General features: G+C 44.2%; 1 protein-coding gene and 1 long non-coding RNA gene across 9 annotated transcripts in view; one reads left to right on the top strand and one right to left on the bottom strand.

Moving 5' to 3' along the window:
• LOC132676449 (uncharacterized) overlaps window positions 1-8,784 on the bottom strand; it is a 181,716-nt gene extending 172,932 nt beyond the window's left edge. The window contains exon 1 of the long non-coding RNA XR_013551823.2: window positions 8,543-8,784. This is a non-coding gene — a long non-coding RNA (uncharacterized LOC132676449). The remainder of the gene's footprint in view (window positions 1-8,542) is intronic.
• Window positions 8,785-8,985: 201 nt separating this feature from the next.
• Window positions 8,986-21,375, top strand: part of TLE1 (TLE family member 1, transcriptional corepressor) — a 91,020-nt gene continuing 78,630 nt past the window's right edge. For 4 of the 8 annotated variants that reach the window (XM_060609993.3, XM_060609991.3, XM_060609989.3 and 1 more), the window contains exons 1-4: window positions 8,987-10,287; window positions 11,088-11,188; window positions 12,636-12,699; window positions 12,811-12,855. In XM_060609993.3, coding sequence (XP_060465976.1) covers window positions 10,264-10,287; window positions 11,088-11,188; window positions 12,636-12,699; window positions 12,811-12,855 — 234 coding nt within the window. In that variant the 5' untranslated portion in view covers window positions 8,987-10,263. Of the gene's footprint in view, window positions 10,288-11,087; window positions 11,189-12,635; window positions 12,700-12,810; window positions 12,856-21,375 lie in introns of all 8 variants that reach the window. The other 4 variants (XM_060609996.3, XM_060609994.3, XM_060609992.3 and 1 more) reach the window with 2 other exon arrangements.

Here is a 21,375-nt window from a genome sequence, read left to right as displayed (position 1 = left end):
TAAATCCATTTACATTTGATAGGCCAAATGTTTCCAGACGTGTTATCAAGGCCCCAACTGTATGTCTACTGTTACCAGCACATCTCAAATTACTATTAATCACAGAACTATCTTGGTCTCCCTAATTTTGTAATTTTATTTTTAAAAGTGTTACCATTTGTGAAATTGTATATAAGAACAAGTTGCTCTGCTGTTCTAATTGAATGAAGACTTACAGTCTCCCTCATTCCTCTGCTCAGTTGGCTACTGAGCCTGCCTTTATTTGCTGAACTGCAATTTGGGGTATAGATTGGGTGCTGCCAGAAAGCGCACAGCTGAAAGTGACTGCATTTCTCTGCTGGCGGGCACAATTCCAGAGCCCTGAGGCAGCTGTTAGCTCTGTTTGCAGGAATATAAATTCTTAAAGTATCAACCTTACCTCCAAAGTGCCAAGAGAAATCCTACCAAGCTTGTGGGCAAAAGACATATAAACCTTTTTCTATCAGTAGGTCAATGAGGGATGTAATCTAGTGAGAGGAGAGTGAGAAATGGCACTGTGAAAGGGTAACTAAGTACTCAGCTGTGGGTAGTGGCTCCTAGTGAGCTCTCCCGAGTGCCAGGGTTCAAAACCAGCCCTCCCAACTGTGACTCTGTACTCGGCTTCAGGTTTCTTGTTCCATAAAACATGGATAATGATAGTACTTGCCTCATAAAAATGATGTGAGGATCAAATGAGGTAACACAAACAAGTAAAGCACTCAGAAGAATGTCTGACACATAGTAAGTGCTCAATAAACAATGGAATGTATACACAAATTTAGGAAATGAATAGGATGAGAATCCACTGTAAAACTAACTGATGCACAACAGAACGGAATCCTATTGACTTAACAAAACTGGTAACATACACATAACATAAAATGTATCATCTTAACCATTTTGAAGCATAGTTTGGTGTCATTAAGTTCATTCTCACTGTTGTGGTGCCCTCCCCACCATACATCCGGCGGACTCTACAGCTTGCAAAATTGAGATGCCGAACCTATTAGGCAGTAATGCCCCATTCCTTCCTCTCCCCAGTCCCTGGCAACTTCAACTTGACTTTCTGTTCATGAATTTCGTTACTCCAGACATCTCATGTAAGTGGAATCATACAGTATTTGTCTTTGTGTCTGGCTTATTTCACTTAACATAATGTTCTGCAGGTTTGTCCATATTGTAGCATGTGTCAGAATTTCTTTCCTTCTTAAGGCCTGTTGACTTTTTAATCTATCAGTTGCTTCTTTTCAAGTTTTCTGAAAATAAGATGTCAATATGACAACCCCCCCCCCCCCCCCAACAAAGACAAATAACTTCCTGAAACACTCCCCTGAGTTACCTGGAGATACCTGTCTCCATAGAAATGCTAATTGGAAAACCAGTTTTCTTAAGAAAGATATTATTCCTTGAGGCAGGCTGTTTACATTAATCAACATTCCTGTAATACTTGTCAGTGTTTTGTAACACTTTTTTCAAGTGCCAATGGTAGCTTGCCAGTTCTTCTGAAGTGTGGAGGCTGAGAATGGGGGAAACCAGAATGGTAACTCTGTCCCCTGGGGGCTTTTTCCATCAGAGTGAAGCAGTAATTTTTATCATATTCATTTTACAGTCATTACTTAGGTGGATGGTGGCTAGAAACACTGGATGGACTGATTTGTCCCTGTGTGAAAAGTCCCGGTGTCCCTGTATTTTCCTATTTTGCCTCCCTATAAGGTACTCAAGGTTTTCATTGAAAGTCATGAATTTCATCTGTTCACACACAAACCAGAATCTGCTTACCACTGTCACAGAAAGTTTTCCTTTCAATAAACATAATGGTGATAGGAAAAACAAAAACACGCTAAACAGCTACAATGAAAGAAAAAGAAAAGATAGAGGGGACATTCCAACTGCGGACTCAGATAATTCCTTGTCACTCTTCACGACTTTCTGGGAAACTCCTTTTAACGCATCATAAATATGTGCTTCTGTGGTTTTAGATAAGCATAACATCAGTGTCTGGGATTTAGTGCTATTCTCATTTCTTTCATGATTAATATTTAAAGGTTAGCATAGAACAATCATATGTTTCAGCATTAAATTTGAAAATATTAAGGAAATTTCAACACCAAACCAATAATTTATAAATTTCACTGTGAAGCTCAAGTGATGAAACAGACAGCAGAACAACTATTTATAATGGGAATTAAGAAATTAAAACAGGGATGCCTGGGTGGCTCAGTTGGTTAAGCATCTGACTTAGGCCCAGGCCATGGTTCTCATGGCTCTTGAGTTTGAGCTGATAGCTCAGAGCCTAGAGCCTGCTTCAGATTCTGTGTCTCCCTCTTTCTCTGTTCCTCCCCTGTTAGCACTCTCTCTCTCTCAAATATAAATAAAGATTAAAAAATAATACTTAAAATTTATTTGCTGCTACCTTATTTTTAATATATAAAGTTTTCTTTGTTTTATAGTAGATTTTCTGGTGATTCTGAGCTTGATGGCCCACAAAACGATGCATTTAAGAATTACTAATGTAATGTGCTAATTTATTTAAAGATTTCCATTTTATATTAATTGATTGCTAAGGTTCATTTGAGACTGTAGAGAAAACAAACAAAAATAAAGTAACATAAATAATAAAAGAACTAAAAGATCCAGAGCAGAGATAGTGGGTAATACTTCGGTTATCAGTGTGGCAGCTTTTCCATGATCAGAAAGAAAAAAATACACACCATTTTTTCTCGTACTTTTTAAAACTGGAAACATCATGAATCAATCTTTTCGGAATCCCCTTTTTAACACATGAAGAAAAAGGTGTAACACTGATCTTGAAGTGGTTTTCCCATCTTTTATCATGAAAAATTTCAAACATACAGAAAAGTTGAAATGCTAAAAGGGGTAGCTACAGGTTCTATCCCTACATTCTGTGACTGCAGACCCTCATCAAATTTGCTTTTTCTTTCTGCACACACACTCGTTATTTGTGGTTGCAGATATCACTTGAAGTTACATGCCATGCATCTTCTCAGAACAACATCCTCCTATACAACCAGAATTTTCTCACATCAAGAAAATTAACCATAGTTCCGTATAACCTAATATCTAGTCCACATTCAAAGTGCCCAAGAAAGTCTTTCCTAGTTGCTGGTTTTCTTTTTTTTTTCTTTCTTTCTTTCTTTCTTTCTTTCTTTCTTTCTTTCTTTCTTTCTTTTTTGAACAAGGAGACAATAAAGATTAACATATTGCATTTCCATGATTATGTCTTTGTTTTTAGGGAATACTCTTCCCCATTCCCTTCCCCACACCCATAATATTGACTTTTAATTTTTATTTATTTATTTGTTCTAAAATAGGCTCCGCATCCAACTTGGGGCTTCAACCTAGTACCCTGAGGTGTTTTTTTTGTTTGTTTGTTTTTAAGTTTATTTATTTTGACAGAGAGAGAGAGAGAGAGAGAGAGCAAGCAGGAGAGGTGCAGAGAGAGAGGGGAGAGAGAATCTCAGGCAGGCTCAGCACTGTCGATGCAGAGCCAGATGTGGGGCTCAAACCCAAACCCACTTAACCAACTGAGCCACCCAGGAGCCTCCAGGCCAGTTATCTCATGAAATGTCCCAACATCCTGTACTTATGCCACATGATTTGTTCATCTAGGCATAGAATTTCCAATCTAGAGACCTTGAAGCCAACTGGAATATTGCCTAGGCTTCTAGCTCCTTATCTATTCCCAGAGCTCACCCGCCTTCCACCATGAGGAACACCAAGAGATCAGAGATTAGCTGAACTCCAGCTTCAACTCCTCAAAAACAATTGCTAGTGTCAGGAAGAAAAGTTATTTAAACGATACTGCCAAAGCAAAAGCTTTTAAGGTCAAGAGAGAGGTGTCCCGGTTTCATGTTGATTTCCTAGCAAGTCCAGGGCCTGCAGCAAGGTAGGTCATCACAGACAGCATTCAGGGGTCAAGGTTGGCTCTTGTGAGGTGAACATGTCAGAAGGACCAGCAAAGGTGCTTCCTTTAACTACTTTTTTCTTTTTTTCTTTTGACTCTTCAGCTTCTGTTGAGCTAAATGGTAAACTGAAATTAAACTTTTATCGGACATTGGAATGGGCTAAAAGAGGCAGGGGCTTGCTAACTTCACTGAGACACACTGGTATGTTATGGTCTGAGCTCCAGGAATTATCTGATCTTGCCTCAAAATACTGTCTTTGCTTTTCAAGGGCAGCTCCCCAAAGACTTGGAGCGCTCTGACGGAAAGGCCCTCTGCTTGAACTATTTCAAGGAAAACTAATCGTGAATCTATGAACACATAGGAGCGTGCCATCCATGGACATAAGATGGAAACAGGCCGAGGGGGCATGTGTATGTGGGAGAAAATGCTCTAGTGGGGTTTGTATCTGTGCTTCCATGACGGCTTATGGACACAGGCTATTTTGGACAGATACCTCTCTAGAAATACAGACTTAAATAAACAAAAGTTCAGCCTCCACGGAGGTGGTGTTCTTCTGCAGGCCAAGTGTTTTGAAAAACGTGACTGGCCAGCTAAGAAGTTTATCCGCCTGGTGCCTCAAATTCTCAAACAGTTTATTTGAATACCATGTGAATGGCTAATCTCCTACAAGTTTTGGGGCTTTAACAAGGTAAACAAATGAGTGGCTGTGAAAGTAAACACTGCATTTCCTCTCAGGCTCATCCTTGGCTCCAAAATTCTGTTCCCTCCAACCCTCCCACTAGCCCCAGCTTTCCCCTTCCCAAGCTTGGTCTCTTGTACCCTGTGCAAGTACTGAAATTGCAAAAGAGACATTTTTAATTATAAGTACTACAGTAATGAATTCAAGTACACTCGTTTATCATAAAGGGCTTTCCCATCTGTCTCTAAAGTATACTTAAAAAGGCTGTGTATTTGATAACATTAGCACCAAGCATCTTCCACATGTTAATGTTCAGCGTTTTAGATGTTCACTTTCCCCCACTCCCAAAGACAACATGGTGGTTCCAGAAAAGGCACATTGATCTCCGTGTTTGGGAGTGCCTGTGTGGTCTCTTCCTAATTTATTTGTACTCGAATCCTCAGGGATAGCATCCCAATCCCCATAGGCAAAGGGAGATTAGGGAATGGGGCTGTCTGCTACTCCCCACCCTACCAGAGAAGGAAAACAACTTCCTCAAGTCCCTCAAGTTCATCTGGCCACTGTACAAATTGTTCTTGAGCATGGAGGGTTTCCAAAAGCCCTAATTAGCAACTCACAGCAAACATTTCTTTGCATTAGCTAATGATCCGGCTACACTTGTAAGCAAACAGAACCAACATATCTAATCAATGCTGAAAAACCAACCAAATGCCTATTAAACATCTGGATGTAATTTTCTAGTTAGAACAAAATGAAAACATATGCAGGTTCCTTTGATCTGCATCTTAACAAAGAAATTGTTGATAAAAAAGCATACTGGTCAGTCAATGTGTCATTTTCATAAACTCTGCTCGTTTCTCTTCAAATGCTCCCAGTTTAATTTAGTTGGTTTCCTGCAATCTCTAATTTTACCATATTGTGTGAAACCGCAAGAGATTCTTTGGATGTGATTTTATTTGAGGTTTTACTGCTGCATGGATCTGCTACTGATTTTTTTTTTCTTTCTTTGCTTTCTCTCCTCCATGCCCCACGCCCGTACTGCCCTTTTCTTTGGTAAAGAGGTGGGGGAAAGGGTTATATAGCAATGCTGAGAAAATTTCTTTTGGACCCTACATTCTCAGGTTTAAGAAAACCCTCAGTTAAAAAAAAAAGGCAGATGAGAAAACATATAAGAAATAATTCACAGCTATAAGAGAAAATAACAAGTGAACTTTAGATATTATTCATTTCAAATAAAATAGTAATAGATTTAAAAGATGCATAATTTCTATGACCAGCATCCACAGTGTTTTCTATTTTGTCCAGAATCTATACTATATACAACATCTAGTTTTTGTAATGACTTGTGCCATTTCATGAGTTATGAAAATTTGATAGTCAGCAACAAATGAATGGAAATATACCCATATATACATCAACGATAAAATAAACAATCTGGCAATCTTTTTGTTTCTTTGCAGAGGATAAAAAGGGGATTGTTTTTTTCAGAGACAATTTTCTGTGGAAGCACAGTACTTAATATCATTTTATGTTAAAACATCACCAACATATGAATATGTTAAAGGTAAAAAAGACTATGGTTAGCAGACTTTAAATAGAAGACTAAAATTATAGATTTCATGAGTAGGATTATTTTCTTCTAAACAGGCTGTAGACAATCTGCACATATATCATTTAAAACATAAGATTAAAGCTACTTGATTGTTTAAACACCATCATTTGTAATGCAGTTTGATGAGAGTTTTGTAGTATAATTATTACAGCATGACAATCACAGAGGAAAATATGACCTTGAAAAGGGGCCCAGCCTTCTCCCTCTGTCAAGGAGGATGGGATACACTCGAAAACCAACCATCTTTATGCACACAATTAAAGGTCTTCCAATTTTAAAATCATTACTCTTTCTTTTTTCCAGATACTACATTATAAGGAATTCAGAAGGCTCCTGTCTCAAAATATACCGTTTTAATTTCTCTGTTCAAACCTAATTACCAGTGTGTGCCAGTAAATCAAAGTAAAGCTTGGGTAAGCCAGGGAGAAGTCTCAGTTGTTTCAGTTGGACGAGCAGGCACAGGCATATTTGTGGCATCCAAGTTCTTTTTACACAGTCCTGAGGCTGATTATGGGATGAACTGACCACAGACTGGCCCACTCAAGAGACCAAGTTTTCGAGGGAACGCAGGTTGCCAAAGTCAAAGCTTAGTTGCCCATGGATCATATTATTTCAAAAAGTCCTATATGTGGAGCAAGCCTGCTTTGAGTCATCAATCAATCTAACTCAGGAAAGTGGGGCAGTGCTTGCTTCCTTTTCATTCTCCAAGTTAGCAAAATGAATATAACCCCCTCCCCAAACCCACTTAATGAGAACACTGGAAAACCGCATGCCGAAACTTGTTTAAGAATTTACTATGGCCTTGTACAAGCTGGCTAAAATTGCTCCTTTAATTTTTCATTTATAATTGATATTTGGGATTGATGCAATTATAGACAAATCAATATCATACATATTTAAAATCAACTCCAACAGTGAAATGTATTATCTAAAATGATTCTTTTAATATTTCAAGAAAAAGGTCTCTGAGAAAGCAAACCTTCGAATAAAATGTATTTCTGTTTAAATAAATGCCTTTTCATAAGTCTCTTGAAAGTAAAATAATGAGGACACGGGGGCTATTAATACCAAAAACGTGTTAAGTATATTCCAACGTAGGATCAATGCTTGTCGATGTGTCTTTCTTATGGAAGAATTCACCACCATTTGGCTACAACACCGTTGTTCATTCACCAATCGTGTGTGTGTGTGTGTGTGTGTGTGTGTGTGTGTCTGTGTGTCTGTGTGGCAACAGCTCAACCTAACTATTCTTTAAACAAAAATATAAATGCGGCAATACTGAAGGTTTTCTGCTGGGTGGTATATTTGGAGAAACAGACAAAAACCGGAGATTTACACAGTGTGCCCCGTTTATTTAAAATCTCAAAAAACCTTTTAGGTCAAATTCCACTCATAAGAATTTTAGCCATGTCATGCACCCAACGCTTCCCATTTAGCTCCTTACGCAGCTCAGCCCGGGGAAACCATCCGAAGCATGGGGCTAAGAGTGGGCAGGACAGGTTTCCAGGTCAAAGCTGGTTTATCCCATTGTCTCCCTTTGTTTCTAGTAATTGGAATCAGACTCGTGCTCAAGCTGCTGAGAGGCCCCTAAAACTCTCAGCAGTCCCCTACTCCAAGCCCGCGAAGTCCATACTTTGAAGACAAGGACCAGAGATTTCGAACCCGGGCAAAAGCCTCGATTTAAGACTGGGACGCGCGTGCCTTACCCCGGCAGTAACTTAGGTATCCTTCCCGCCAAACGAAAACAGGCCAACCTTTTTGCAAAGTCCTTTGAAAGGCGCCAATAAAAGCCAATCTCTACCACGTTGGGTGCAAAGAAGGGAGTGAGCACTAAAATTAAAAGCCTAGTCTTAGACGGCCGGTGTACGTACGCCAGCCAAGGCGCTGCCGCATTTTCCACCAAGTGCACAGTCCACGCCTTCTCACGAAAAGGCAGCTCAAGGAAAAACAATCCTCAGAGAAATTTTTGAATGTGACCTCACTTTCAAAAGAGGAGCATCAAACAAGGGGCGAACACTGAAAGACGCGTTTGGCTCAAGCTACCACCCCTCCCACCCCCAACTCCCGCACCCCATAAGAAACTACGCGGTTAGTTGAGTTACTTTCACTGATATTTTAGGATTTCCATTAAAGGGAAAAGTGAACAAGTGGCAAGATTTTTTTTTTTTTTTTTGCAAACTCGAGCCCCCAGCTTCCGCGACTACACACTCTCTGGGCCCTCCCGCTCGCGCGCTCCCGCGCGCTCCCTCGCAGGCCCCACGTTACTTTGATTGACAGCCCAGCCCCGCCGCTCTCCTTCCCACCGACCTTCCCATCCACAGTGCCAATCTCCGCGTCTCGCCTCTTCTCATTGGTTGGTTTCGACGTCCCGCGGCTCCTCCAGGAACAGTTCCTCTCCGAGCCCGGGAGGACGCGGCTGGCGGAGGAGGGGTAGAGGGGTGGGAGGGGAGACCGAGGAGACGGCGGAGATGGAAGCAAACGGGGTAGGAGAGGAGGGGGAGGACGGTCCGTCCGGTGCTCTGCTGCCATAGGCTCCGGGGACGCGTCGCGTCAGCACCCCACGTTGGGCGCGACGCGCGCGATTGGCTGGCGACGCTTCCCTGCTTCCCCCCCCCCCAACTCCCCCCGTCACCGCCGGGCCCACGTCCCCGCCGGCTCTGCGCTCCTGCCCCCCGCCCGCGCGGGGCTGGGCGGGGCCGGCGCTGGTTAGCTCCGGAGTGTGAAACCGCGTGTTAATGTAACCGGCGCGAGAGGCGCGGGCGGCGGCGGCGGGAGCGGCGGCTGCAGAACAGCAGCAGCGGCGGGTACCCTGTGCCCCGCGTCCCTGAGGCGGCCGACTGCGCCACCCCCACTCTCTCACGGCCGGGCGGGACCCGCGCCACCATCCCGGACCTCCGCCGGCCGGTGGCGACCTAACCCCCGCCGCGACTACTCCCGACCCGCCCGCGGAGTTTGCCCGCCGGGTAGGGAGGCCGAGCTTCGGAGCGCACTCCTGCTTTTTTCCCCCATCATCTCGTGGATGTCGCCCCCCGGGTCGTGAGAGAACTTTGCAGCGGGCTGGAGCGCCCTTTGCGTAGCAGCAGACGAAGGGAAGGAAGGAAAGAGGGCCGAGGAAGGGGCTCGGAGGAAGAGTCCAGAGCGGCTGGGCCGGCCGTGCGGGGCGAGTGCGCGCGGGGCGCGGCGCCCGGATGCGCCCCGGGATCGAGAAGCAGCGGGCGGCTGCGGGACTACCCTCCGTGGAGTAGCCCCGCCGGGCCAGGAGGGTTTGTGCAACCGGGGAGAACACCGAGTGTTGGTCGCACGGGGCGTGCCGAGCCGCCTCCCGGCGCGCCCTCCGCACTTTCCCCGCCTCATCGTCATCCCGCGCTCCTCCGCCCGGGCTGAGGCTTCGGAGCGCCGGGCGCGGAGCCTCTGCCGCTCCCCGGAGCCCGCGAGCGCCCGGCTGAAGGCGCTGCCCGGACCCGCAGCGGTCGGTCCTTAACGTCGCCAGGTTTGTTTGTGTGGTGTTAGCCGGGGGCGCCGGGCCACCTGCACCTCACCCGCGGTCGGCGCCGCGGGGAAAACCCGGAGAGGAGGCGGAACGGGGGAAGAGCGAAGAAAAGCAGTCCGCTTGGATTTGTTTGCCCCGGAAGAGTGCCGCGCACGCGGATCGCCGAGAGGAGCGCGGCCAGAATCACCGCGCCCTCACCTCCCTGCCGGGGCGGCCGAGGCCCGCGGGTTGGATCGCAGCCCCCGCGCCCTTTTCTTGGGGGCCGGCGTCACCGCGCAGGTTCTTGGTGCAGCCGGGCCTGGGGCGCCCCGAGATGTGGCCCTGAGCGAGGGAACCCGCAGCGGCGGGAGCAGGAGCAGCCGGGCGCCAAGTGACCGGTGCGCCCCGCCGAGCGCGCCTGCGTGCGTGGCCAGCGCGCTCCCCGCGCTCCTCGTTTCTGCCTGGCTTCTCGGCTAAATTTTCCTCGGCGGGATTAAAGTTGGAAATTGAGCGGAGAATCGAGTTGTCCGGAAACAGAGCTGCGGCCGCCGCCAGAGCGATGTTCCCGCAGAGCCGGCACCCGGTGAGGCGCGGCAGGGTGCTGGTTGGAGGGTCTGGGCTGTGGGATGGGGGGTGGGGTAGGGATGGGCGCTTTTCCCGAGCTGGAGACGGGTCTCTGTTACATTTCTGGAGGACTCCCTAGCCTCTAGGGGTGCAAGGCTGATTAGGTCCCCTCTTGGGCTGGGGAATGAGCTGAAACTCTCAATTTCCCCCCTTTACTATGGGCCCCCTAGAAGTTGATGTCTAGACAGGGCGGGTGGGGGCGCCCGGGGAGGCTGGGGTTTCTTTTTCGAAGCGACATCGCCCCCCCCCCCCCGCCTCCCTGTGGCGGGTAGGGCGCCCCCACCCCTTTGTTTCTCGTCTCGCCTATTTACATGTCAATGCAGCCCCCGTTCCGGCGCTCCTGGAGATGGCCCCGGCGATTCTGGGAACGGGGAGCGTTAGGGAGTTGTTTTTCTACTCTGATCCTTGGGGTCATTATTGCTCCCTTGGGGGAGGGGGCGGTGTCCTCGATGACAATCTGGCCGGGTGTTCCCCGGCCGCCCGGGAGCCTCTGTCGTTCCAGCCGGGCGACTTGGGCGCACGTAACCGCGACCCGCCCTGAAGCCTGGAAGAAGCTCTGAATCTCTTTGGAGGCTCGAGCACCGGCGAAGGACCACTTCCTGCCTCTGTAAAGTGCGGAGCAAACTCGAGTTCGGGGCTCCGTTTCTTGCCATTTCTAACTATTTTTTATGGCCCACCCACTTCTCCGTTCTCTGACTTACTGTTTTATCTATCTGCCCCCACCTCCGTCCCTCGGTTCCCCTCACTGGTGGCCCCCAGACGCCGCACCAGGCTGCAGGCCAGCCCTTCAAGTTCACTATCCCGGAGTCCCTGGACCGGATTAAAGAGGAATTCCAGTTTCTGCAGGCCCAGTATCACAGGTGCGTGTCCGGCCGCGCTGGGCGAGCAGTAGCCCGGGGGCAGCCCGGTGCCCCTCCTCGCCCTGCCTGGTGGCGGTGGCGGCTGTACTTAGTACTTGCGTCCAGGCGGTGGCGTGTGGAGTCGCAGTTAAGACCTGTCATTCAAGTTACCCCCTTTCCAGGTTCTTCCCGGGCCGCCTCTTCTCTAGTCTCCTCCTCCTACCATTGTTTCCCTTTTGCCCGTTTGCTGCTGTTCCAGGGAGTCTTTTCGAGTATTTAGGAGTTGCATGAGAACCGTCAATATTTGCACTTCGTTTATTTATTTTGCAACAAGCTGAGCTGAAACCTTGGTTCAATCGATGCCCCAGCCCTGGAGTGCAGGTTTAGGGAGGCAGAGCCAATGTTGAAATCGCTCTGCTATACTAAAGGATTGGTTTGTCTGAGGCAAAGTCCATCATGGAAGGCTAGATGCTGGTAGCTGTGCCCGTCATTGGTGGTGAAGATGGGGGTGGATATGTGTAGGGTAAAGCTTCCCTGCTTTGGCGTCATTCTTCCTTGGTTTGGGTAGAACAAGGGATTCCAGTCTCATTTATATACATTTCAGGTTAGTCTCTTCACCTGATGAGACCTACTTCAAGAGGTTCATAAATGAAAAATGATTTAAAACACCTGTCCATAGTGAATTTTCCAGAAATGTTATTTTCTTTCCTTGTTTCTATGAAGTCTTAGCTGATTAGCGCTAAGAGATAACTGTAATGACAGTTTTTATTTTTGTCCTGCTTGAGAAAAAGCACACAGACACTTGGGTGTGAATTTTCTTCTTTTGTCAGAGGCTTTCTGATTATTGACCTTTTGTCTGCTTCAAGATAATTATCTCTGGAACTTGAGGCATACCTGCCCACTAGTGTTTACCAAGCAAGGAGGACTTCAAAGCACTTTATTGCAGCAGCTACTTAACATATTTTGGCAGGGATTTAAAAACCAAAGGTTTTAAAACGGACCAACAATTGTAGAAGTAACTTTATAAGTACAGTTTTCAAACCTAGAGACTATTTGAGTTGGCAAAGGTAGTACAGTCTATGTCTGAGGCTGAGAATTGTGCAAAGGCCAGATTTTGGTGGAGTCCAAAGGAGCAAACTGGTGTGGGGAAGTAGGAGGGAACAGATGACCAGGAGGAGGAATTGGTCTTCTGGGAAGATCAGAGGTTTTTTTTTGACAGATTCTTCATTCTTGGCATCTGACCAGGTATACACTAAGAAGGAAAATAATAGCTGAATGGATACCCTATACTGTTCACCTTATCCCTTTTCCCTATTAAATGCAAGGACAAAGCTTTTGGATGTTTACCTAGATAGTTTATGGCTTTTCCACATTGGTCTGTGTTTTTACTTGAAGTGCAAATATGTGAGGCAGATGTTAAAACAAGTGACATAATGTTTACATTAAGTTGCATGTTTTGTTTTTGTAGCCTTAAATTGGAATGTGAGAAACTGGCAAGTGAAAAGACAGAAATGCAGAGGCACTATGTGATGGTAGGTATCAAAGATTGTCCTTTTTTCCTTTTTATGTAATATTAGCAAATATGTGTTCTTAACGTTATAAAACATGAGTTAACGAAATGCTTGATTTTTTTCTTTTTGCAGTATTATGAAATGTCTTATGGATTAAACATAGAAATGCATAAACAGGTAAGCTTTAGTTAAATCAAGTTGAAATGAGAAATTAGTGACGATTCTATAAAACTGGCTTTATCCTCAATAGTGGGAGGATTTGTATGCTGGTTTTCTGCCTTGGTTTCCCTTCCTGTGAATTGGTGACAGTGTTTTGCAGCAAGGGTTGCTTCTTGACAATTACAGAATCTTTAAATGACTAGATGAGAGGTGCTTTGAAAATGTGAACCAACCTGTTTACAAACTGATAGAAATTGAGTCTTGAGTTGACTTTTCCACCTGGATAGATTTATTCTTCTCTTGAAAGATCTGGGTATCCTGTAGCATTCTGGAATTCAGAATAGCTAATGTTTTTTTGCTAGTTTGGAAAGCAGTGTGGTCTTTTGGGGGAAAGAAGGATATTTGGGAGTTCCCTAATCAGGTTAAAAAATGTATGACTAACTATGGGGTTCTCTTTTATGCTTTGGGGTTGCATAAAATGACACTCAAGGTTAGTGGCTTATTAGCAGACATCTTTTTGAAAAATTTCTCAATTGATGCGGATTTGGAGGTGAAAAAGCATTCTTTTATGGCCACAGCATATGTTGGGAGTTGCTTCAGTCCTAGTGGTTTTAAAAGCATGAAAAGATTAGTGACTGGAAAGCTCTAGCTATGACTATGAGTTTGCAAGTTCCCATAAAATTCACACTTATGGCTACTATAATGGTGTATAAAAAGAGTATTGAGCTGGAACAAGGCACTAAGGACCTCATAAGAGAAGAAAAGCTAAATGATTGCTCAGCCCAAAGGACCCTCGATTGAGTAGTCATTGTCTGCCAAAGAAAGCATTAATGGCAGGGTGTAAGTATTCTGGAGATATGCTGACATTCACTTTTTCATCAAGACGCTGGTACAATAAGTCTTTTAGAAATCGATTGCCTCTTAAAAAATTATCATCAGATGAAGTTGCACAGTTGGACACATTTCAAAGTGCAACAATACAATTCTTACTTGATGTATATGTGCTATTTCATCTCAAACCCTTGTTTCATTAAATTAAAGAGCATGGCTGACCGGCTGGGGCACAGTGGAGAAATTGATTAGTTCAGCCTTCAGATCTTCCTTATATTCAAAGACTTTCATTAAGCAAGTGTGTTTCAGAGTTGAATTCTGCTTTTGTAACTCCGCACTCTTTGATTTTTAATTCATCATAGATTTCATAATGTTAAGTTACCGTCTTGTACAGTAGATCTGTTCTCAGATATGTTTTTGGAAAGAGATAGTTAAGTTCAAGGCCTTTCATTAATAATATAATTGGGCCTTTAAAATGCTGATTTTATTCTGATTTGCAAAGTTGGTAGCCTAGATTATGTTGGGCTTGTGCCTTTGTTTTTTGTGTGTTTCAGTGGCTAGTGTCTGATTGAGGCAGTTGTAACTTGTTGATAGTAATTGGGCAAGAAGTTGTATGGTGATTTAAATGAATTATGCAAATAAACTGGGTGAAGAGTTGTAACCTGCCACTTTTTTTGTAAGTTACCCTAAAGGCACATATTTTGCTAACAAATATCGTAGAAGGGTAAGAGGAGACTGAGTTTTTTCTTAAACTCGTGAACTCAAAGAATTTAATAACTTCACCAACTCCTTTACAAGGAAGCACCACCTCCGTATGATGTTGTATGCTGGTGCAGAATTTATTGGGGAGGTAAAGGAGGTGTATAATTCTTCTGGGTTCCTGTAGGTTACATGACCTCTTCGTTATCAAGTAGGAAAAAGGAAGAAGGGGTGAAGAGGGTCAGGAGCCCCATGGTGTGAAAATAGGTTTCTAATGAGTTTCTATACTCTATTGGGCATTTGTGGGTGTATATTGTCCATCCATGAGCCAGTATGCATTAATAATATGCTGTGTGTAATTGGCTCAGTAATTTGAAAAATGTGAAAAGCTGAGAGATGCCATGTTCTTCATGGTAGGGTATTAAGTCCCCTGAAATTTAGTTTATACTGTAAATGCTGACAGACCCTTAACTAGAGTGGTGTGCAAAGCAGTGCTATAATTCAGTTTAAAGTGGCCTTACATTTGAAAAACATCCTTCTGAATGTCACACATTAATAATAAGTTCTGAGGAGGCATTTGGTGCAGCTAGTAATCATAATTCTTATTAAAACTGGTGACGTCTGGCCCCCAGGGTGTAGCCAGGCTCAAATTGATGCTTTTTGCCGCCTGATCACCAGCATGGCCTAAGTGCTCATTATATTGTAGAGAGAGCCTTTGGAGCTCTCATTAGATTTGACAGGAATTCTCTCTGGGGGGAAACTGGGCATTAGCGAGACTCCTGACAGGCTGGAATTAGTCCTGCTTTATGGCTTATAACCAAATGCTAGCAAGGCATCATCAAGGGACACAAAAAATTGTCATTTCTGACAACATCTTTGTTACTGAAAAAAAAAAACAAAACACACAGCGATGGGGAAACTTTCCGTGGAGAGAGCTTTAATGTTGTTAAGATTTGTCTGCACTGTGACTACCGCTCTCTCTCCCCACCTTTCAGCGGGTTTGTCGACAGAGTGAGTTGTAGAGATTTCAGTGTCAGATCTCACCACCGACTTTTCCGTCTGGAAGTTTTAAAGTGGAAGTGCGTCCAAATCGAGAATGGTATAATTGTGGTTTCCTTACTTGGTTTTGTGCCCACGGTCCATGTTTATGTTGTGTCAACACTTCCTGATAAGCCTTCCCCTTACTTTCTCTGTTCCCATTTGTGGCTGGTTACTGAAAAGTCAGCGGACTAGGGATGGTAATGGGTACTTAAATTTGTTATTGTAGCGCTAAGACAGTTTTTTGGGGTTTTTTTGTTTTGAGTCTTTTATAGATCTCTGCCTGTGCTTCCTTCTCTCTCCAGGTAGATCATAAATTTTAGGTATATCTCTACAGGAGAGGTGGAGACATCTCATGAAAAATTGAGGCAATTTGATACCACCGAAGTGTTAGGGTGCGTTAGAAAATAGCAGGTTAATGTGAATCTAGTTGTTTTGAGGGCTGTGGCTAGTGTGTTTGGCAGTGTGATCTTTAAAGTTTTGTTTTCTGTCATGTGGTGTGTGGTATTACCTCATTTGATAGTTTTGGAACAAGATTCACTGTAAATACATAAGCCTTATTTATTCTACTTGTGTATCTTTTCAGCGTGCTGATGAAGCCATGCCATAAGTTGTCTTTAGTGGTGTGAATTTATATAGCACTTAACAGTTTTGAAAAGTGATTAGCCCCATCCTGTGATGAGGTATTTTGGGTAGGTGTTTTGATCTGCCTGCAGCTCTGGGCCTGTGTTCAGAGTGTGGGATTTGTCAAGCCCAAGTTTCTGTTGAAGCTGGATTTGGGTCACCTCGTCCCTAGAATTTAGGGCTTCATTCCTTTACCCACCCCGCTGCCATTGGAGGATGAGGCTAGTGATGAAATCACCTTTAGGCCTGTGTGGTGGCCCAGTCTGCCTGGCTGCGTGTCTCTCCTGTTCTCTCGCTCTTTGTGCTGACAGCTTCATGATACACAATCACATCGGGCCTCGGTGCGTGTTCTAGGAGTTCGTGAAAATCAGCAGTACTGACTGGTCTGTGGAGGTCACAGCCATGGGTCGGTAGAAAGTTGTAGCCAACCGAGCAATACTGTCTGCAGGTTAAAATATGTCTAAGAACAAAAGAAAATTTGAAACTGTTGTCGGGACTCCTGGTTGAGGCCGAGCTCACAGCCAGCGAGTGTGATCAGTCACTTTGTCTCTCTGTGCCTCTCTTCTTCTGAAGAGCGGGCAGAGTAGGCACTCGGGGCTCTCCAGGGCGGCCAAGAATTTAAAAATAAATGAAAGGACTCGCTCTGGAAGGAAAGAGGTATTCTGCAGTGCTGGTTGTGGGGTGGGGAAGGAGAGGAGAAAGAGAAAAAAACAGATGAGAGCCTAACCAAGCTCCATGTGATGTTGCAGCCAGCGTGGTGTCTCAGACCACGTAAATTTCGGAGTGACAGTGCTTCCACCGTTTTGATATGTGCTTTAAAGTTTCCCTTAAAAAATAAATTGTTCTCTGGTAGTGTTTTAAAAGTGCTTAGGTGGCCCTGTTAAGGGTTCACCTGTGGGTTAATCCCTTAGATGTGACTTACTATTTGTCTGCAAGTCTTACCTTTCTTCCTGCTTTTTAACCATGTGTGTTTTCTGTCTACTGTTCTCACTTTGAGATTTTTTTTTTCTAAGTCCACGTCTCAGAATGGGAAAAGACTAGCTGGAGTACTTGCACTCAGAGTTAAGCTCCGCCAGGTGTTAGTAACCTTGTGATACAGCAGCTGTCATCAAGACTGAAGTGGTCCCCAACTTTACTTCAGTAGCCAGGCCTGCCCTTGATAAGCATCAGTTAAAACAGAGAAAGTTCCCTGTGTATTTAGAACCCACATTTTGAGGCACAAGGTTAGCCTTTGTTTTTTTATTGGCAATCAGGGCGATTCCTCCCTACTTTCTGTCACCCTGCCCGACCCCTTCAACAATCAACTAGTTCACGGTTTCTCTCCAGAGCCTGGACTAGGGTGAGGTGAGGTATGCACTTGCCTTGGGCACAGAATTTAAGGGAGGGTTCACAAAACATAGTCCTTAAGATAAAAATATTTTTAAAATTCAAAATTAATGCCAAAAAACTATGAGGAACCAGGGGTGCCTGGGTGCTTCAATGGTTAAGTGTCTGACTCGATTTCAGTTCAGGTCATGATCTCACGGAACCCCGTGTCAGTCTCGGTGCTGGGCCTGTAGCCTGCTTGATTCTCCCTCTCTCTCCCTCGGCCCCTACCCCTGCAAAACAACAACCCAGAAACAAACTCTGTGAGGAACAAAATATGTGATCTTTATTTAGGATGGCCCTTGGTGTAAAATACAGTTCATTTAGGGGACTTTGATTAGTGACTGGGTGAGTCATTGACTAGTTGCCTGGGCCTCAGTTTCCCTTTCTGTAAATGAGGTTAGACTGGGCAGGTTCTCAAGTATGGCTTCTCTTAGGAGAGGAGAGTCATCCCTCCAGACCTCACCTCCAACCAGTGTTTGAAACCCAGTGCTTGGGTTGTGTATCCATTGAGAAGAGTCTTTGGCCAGAGGGCTTAAGACGTTCCTCTTCTGTGTTTATTAAGAAACACAGAAAGAATCTGTTCCTTTAGCAGATATTTAAGTAAATCATCTTATGTGGTAAACTCATGATATATTCAGTTTTGGGCTCATGGAACCATTTTAGTTTTCCATAGATTTTGAGTCTTTGCTCTTCTGTTATTAAATATTTGTGGTCTTCAGGAGTGGATTAAATTGGACGAAACTAAGAAACTGACTGGGCTTCTCATAGGCTTGGATTGGCTGGATTGTCCCTACCACCCCCATCCCTGTTGCTTACTGTTACTTCAGATTTTGAAAATTGAGATTTTTTTTAGAACTCTAGTACCTTTAATGCTGAATATTTGGTATAATGATTTTTAATTAAGTTTTAGGCAGTTGTTTCAGAGGGTGGCTAATAACTGACAAGAGTAGGCATTTATAGATAGAAAACAGTCCTCACCAATGGGATTGGTGAGTTTTGCAATATGAAACATGCCATAGTATTGTTCTATGACTGTAGTTGGGTGTTTTGAGTTAGAGTGCATGCCCGAGTGTGTGTGTGTGTGTGTGTGTGTGTGTGTGTGTGTGTGTGTGTATGTGTGTGTGTGTGTGTGTGTGTGTGTAGGTGTGGGCACTCATGTGGGAGAGCTTTTCTAATTTTTTTCTGAGACGTAGCTTGATCTGAAAAATGAAAAAAATTTACACTGAAATGTTTAACATAAATTAAGATATTCATTTGTTGTTATTCACTTGGCTTAACAAAAAAACAGTTTCTAAAATTGTTTGCAAAATGATGATGTTCACAGAATTGTTTAGTTTATAGACCACCCACTTGCCATGCGTTTTATGAAACCAAGAAATGTTGACACAGTGTTATCATACAACCTGTGAATTTGCACAAACCTGTATTTTCATCATTTCACATTTCAATTTTTTTAAGTTTATTTTGAGAGAGAGAGAGAGAGTGAGCATCAAGCGTGAGTAGGCGAGGGGCAGAGAGAGAGAGAGAGAGAGAGAGAGAATCCCAAGCAGGCTCTGTGCTGTGAGTGTGGAGCCCGACGCCGGGCTCCATGTCACAAACTGTGAGATCATGACCTGAGCCGAAATTAAGTGTTCAACGTTTAACCGACTAGGCCACCTAGGCGCCCCTCACGTTTCAGTTTTTAATCATTACTGAGTTTAATTCTGTTTGCCTGCTTTGAAGCAACATGAAAGCAACTCAGAGCACAATGTTTATAACCTTCCCCCACGCGTTCTCGCACAAGGTATAACAAACAAATCTTGGCTTTTCTGGAAGTGTTATTTGCTGCTTAGATGTTCTTTGACCACAAAACGTTAGCCAAGAAAGGGTAGGGTGAAGGTCATTTTGGATATAAGGAAAAGACTGGGAGGAAAAAACAAACGGAGACTTCCATCCATTGAATTTATTTTTTCATCTGCCAAATAGAGAAAACTGTGAAGTGTGGTGTGTGTATACCACCGTACATGTGGGAGAGGTAGAGTTGTGTGTACAGCTATTTCCTGTGTACCGGTAGATATTCATTAGATTTTCATTATTCACTTGATGAAGTGGAATCAGTTTTTGAGAATGTAAGTATGTTTGAGTTTTGCACGTTCAAATCATATGATTTGTATAGCTGCCGAAATACATGCAGTACTGTATTGGGTTTGGTATTAGTGCTGTTATTGGTCTAACTGGATTATTAGCCAGTGGTATTTTGTGCAACATGTCAGTAAAACGCTTGAAAATGTATCACCAGACTTATACTTACAGATTTATAAGTTATAAATATATTATGTACTAATATATTGTATACATTTGTAACAAGTGGAAATTTTAAGCCGAGGGGTTAAAATACAAGTTCTCATCACATCCTCCATGCCCCCTATTGGCATGTCCTGGGCGGCCTCTGGCATATGTGCACTCTACTTTAGAGACCACCAGCTTACATCCAGACGCTCATGACTCCAGCCCTGGTACTGGGGCATCTTTAACGTAGTGAAGGCAAAACCCCTTTAGGGTCTCTGGGTATGTTGTTATGTCTGTTCTTTCTGATTTTGACTTCTTACTCCAGTAATGGCCTCTTTGCCTGTCACTCACACAGCTTCGTGTGTCTGCCCTGATCACTGTCCTTGGTAGTCTTACCAGGTCAGCTTTGTCCTCCTCTTAACAAGTCCTTTATTCCAGCCAGTGGGTCTCCTCTTCGTGCCTGAAAAAGTGTTGTGTGTTGTTGTGTTTTCTTTATAAAAAGTCCAGGCCTTTTTGTGAAGCTTCACATGGCCTTTCTCAATATCCTTCAAGGTCCAGTTCAAATAACAACACTCATGTGTACTTCAAGGCCTTCCACGACAGCTCCAACAGTGGCCTGTCACACCACTGATTTTTGCTCCAAGTTCTGTAATCATGTTTTTTTCATGTGTGTCTTTTGTTACTCCCAAGGAGGCTGCGGACTGCTTGAAGCTTGCATTCAAGACTTCCCTCCGTACCCTTGCCAGTGGGTTGGACTGAGGGGGCACTTGTTTTGTAGTGTTTAATGTGCTTCCTATGGAGGGTGCTACTTGTAAGCATTGCGGATCCTGAGCCTGTATGAAAATCAGGTAGAAGTTGCTTGGCAAAAAAATCCCAGGGGCGCCTGGGTGGCGCAGTCGGTTGAGCGTCCGACTTCAGCCAGGTCACGATCTCACGGTCCGTGAGTTCGAGCCCCGCGTCGGGCTCTGGGCTGATGGCTCAGAGCCTGGAGCCTGTTTCCGATTCTGTGTCTCCCTCTTTCTCTGTCCCTCCCCCGTTCATACTCTGTCTCTCTCTGTCCCAAAAATAAATTAAAAAAATTAAAAAAAAAAAAAAAAAAAAAATCCCACACATTTAAAAAAAATTTCTTTAATGTTTATTTATTTATTTATTTATTTTTAATGTTTATTTACTTTTGAGGGAAAGACAGAGCATGAGCAGGGGAGAGGCAGAGAGAGAGGGAGACAATCTGAAACAGGCTGTAGGCTCTGAACTGTGAGCACAGAGCCTGACGCGGGGCTTGAACCCATGAACTATGAGTTCATGACCTGAGCCCAAGTCGGATGCTTAGCCAACTGAGCCACCCAGATGCCCCTAATGTTTATTTATTTTTCAGATTACACACACACACACACACACACACACACACACACACGAGCTGGGGAGGGGCAGAGAGGGAAACAGAATCTGAAATCCGAAGCAGGCTCCAGGCTCTGAGCTATCAGCACAGAGCCTGACACGGGGCTCTAACCCATGAGCCATGAGATCATGACCTGAGCCAAAGTCGGACACTCAATTGACTAAGCCACCCAGGCGCCCCCCCAATTTTTAAAAAAATTTTTAAATGTTTATTTATTTTTGAGAGAGAGAGAAAAAAAACATCCCACATGTTTTTATACACAACATAGCTTTTCCACAACAACTTTGGCCGTTTGTGGACATCTTACAATC

Source organism: Panthera onca, chromosome D4 (genome assembly GCF_046562875.1).
Source record: "Panthera onca isolate mPanOnc1 chromosome D4, mPanOnc1 haplotype 2, whole genome shotgun sequence".
Lineage (NCBI taxonomy): Eukaryota > Metazoa > Chordata > Mammalia > Carnivora > Felidae > Panthera > Panthera onca.
This window is presented reverse-complemented; position numbering and strand designations above follow the sequence as displayed.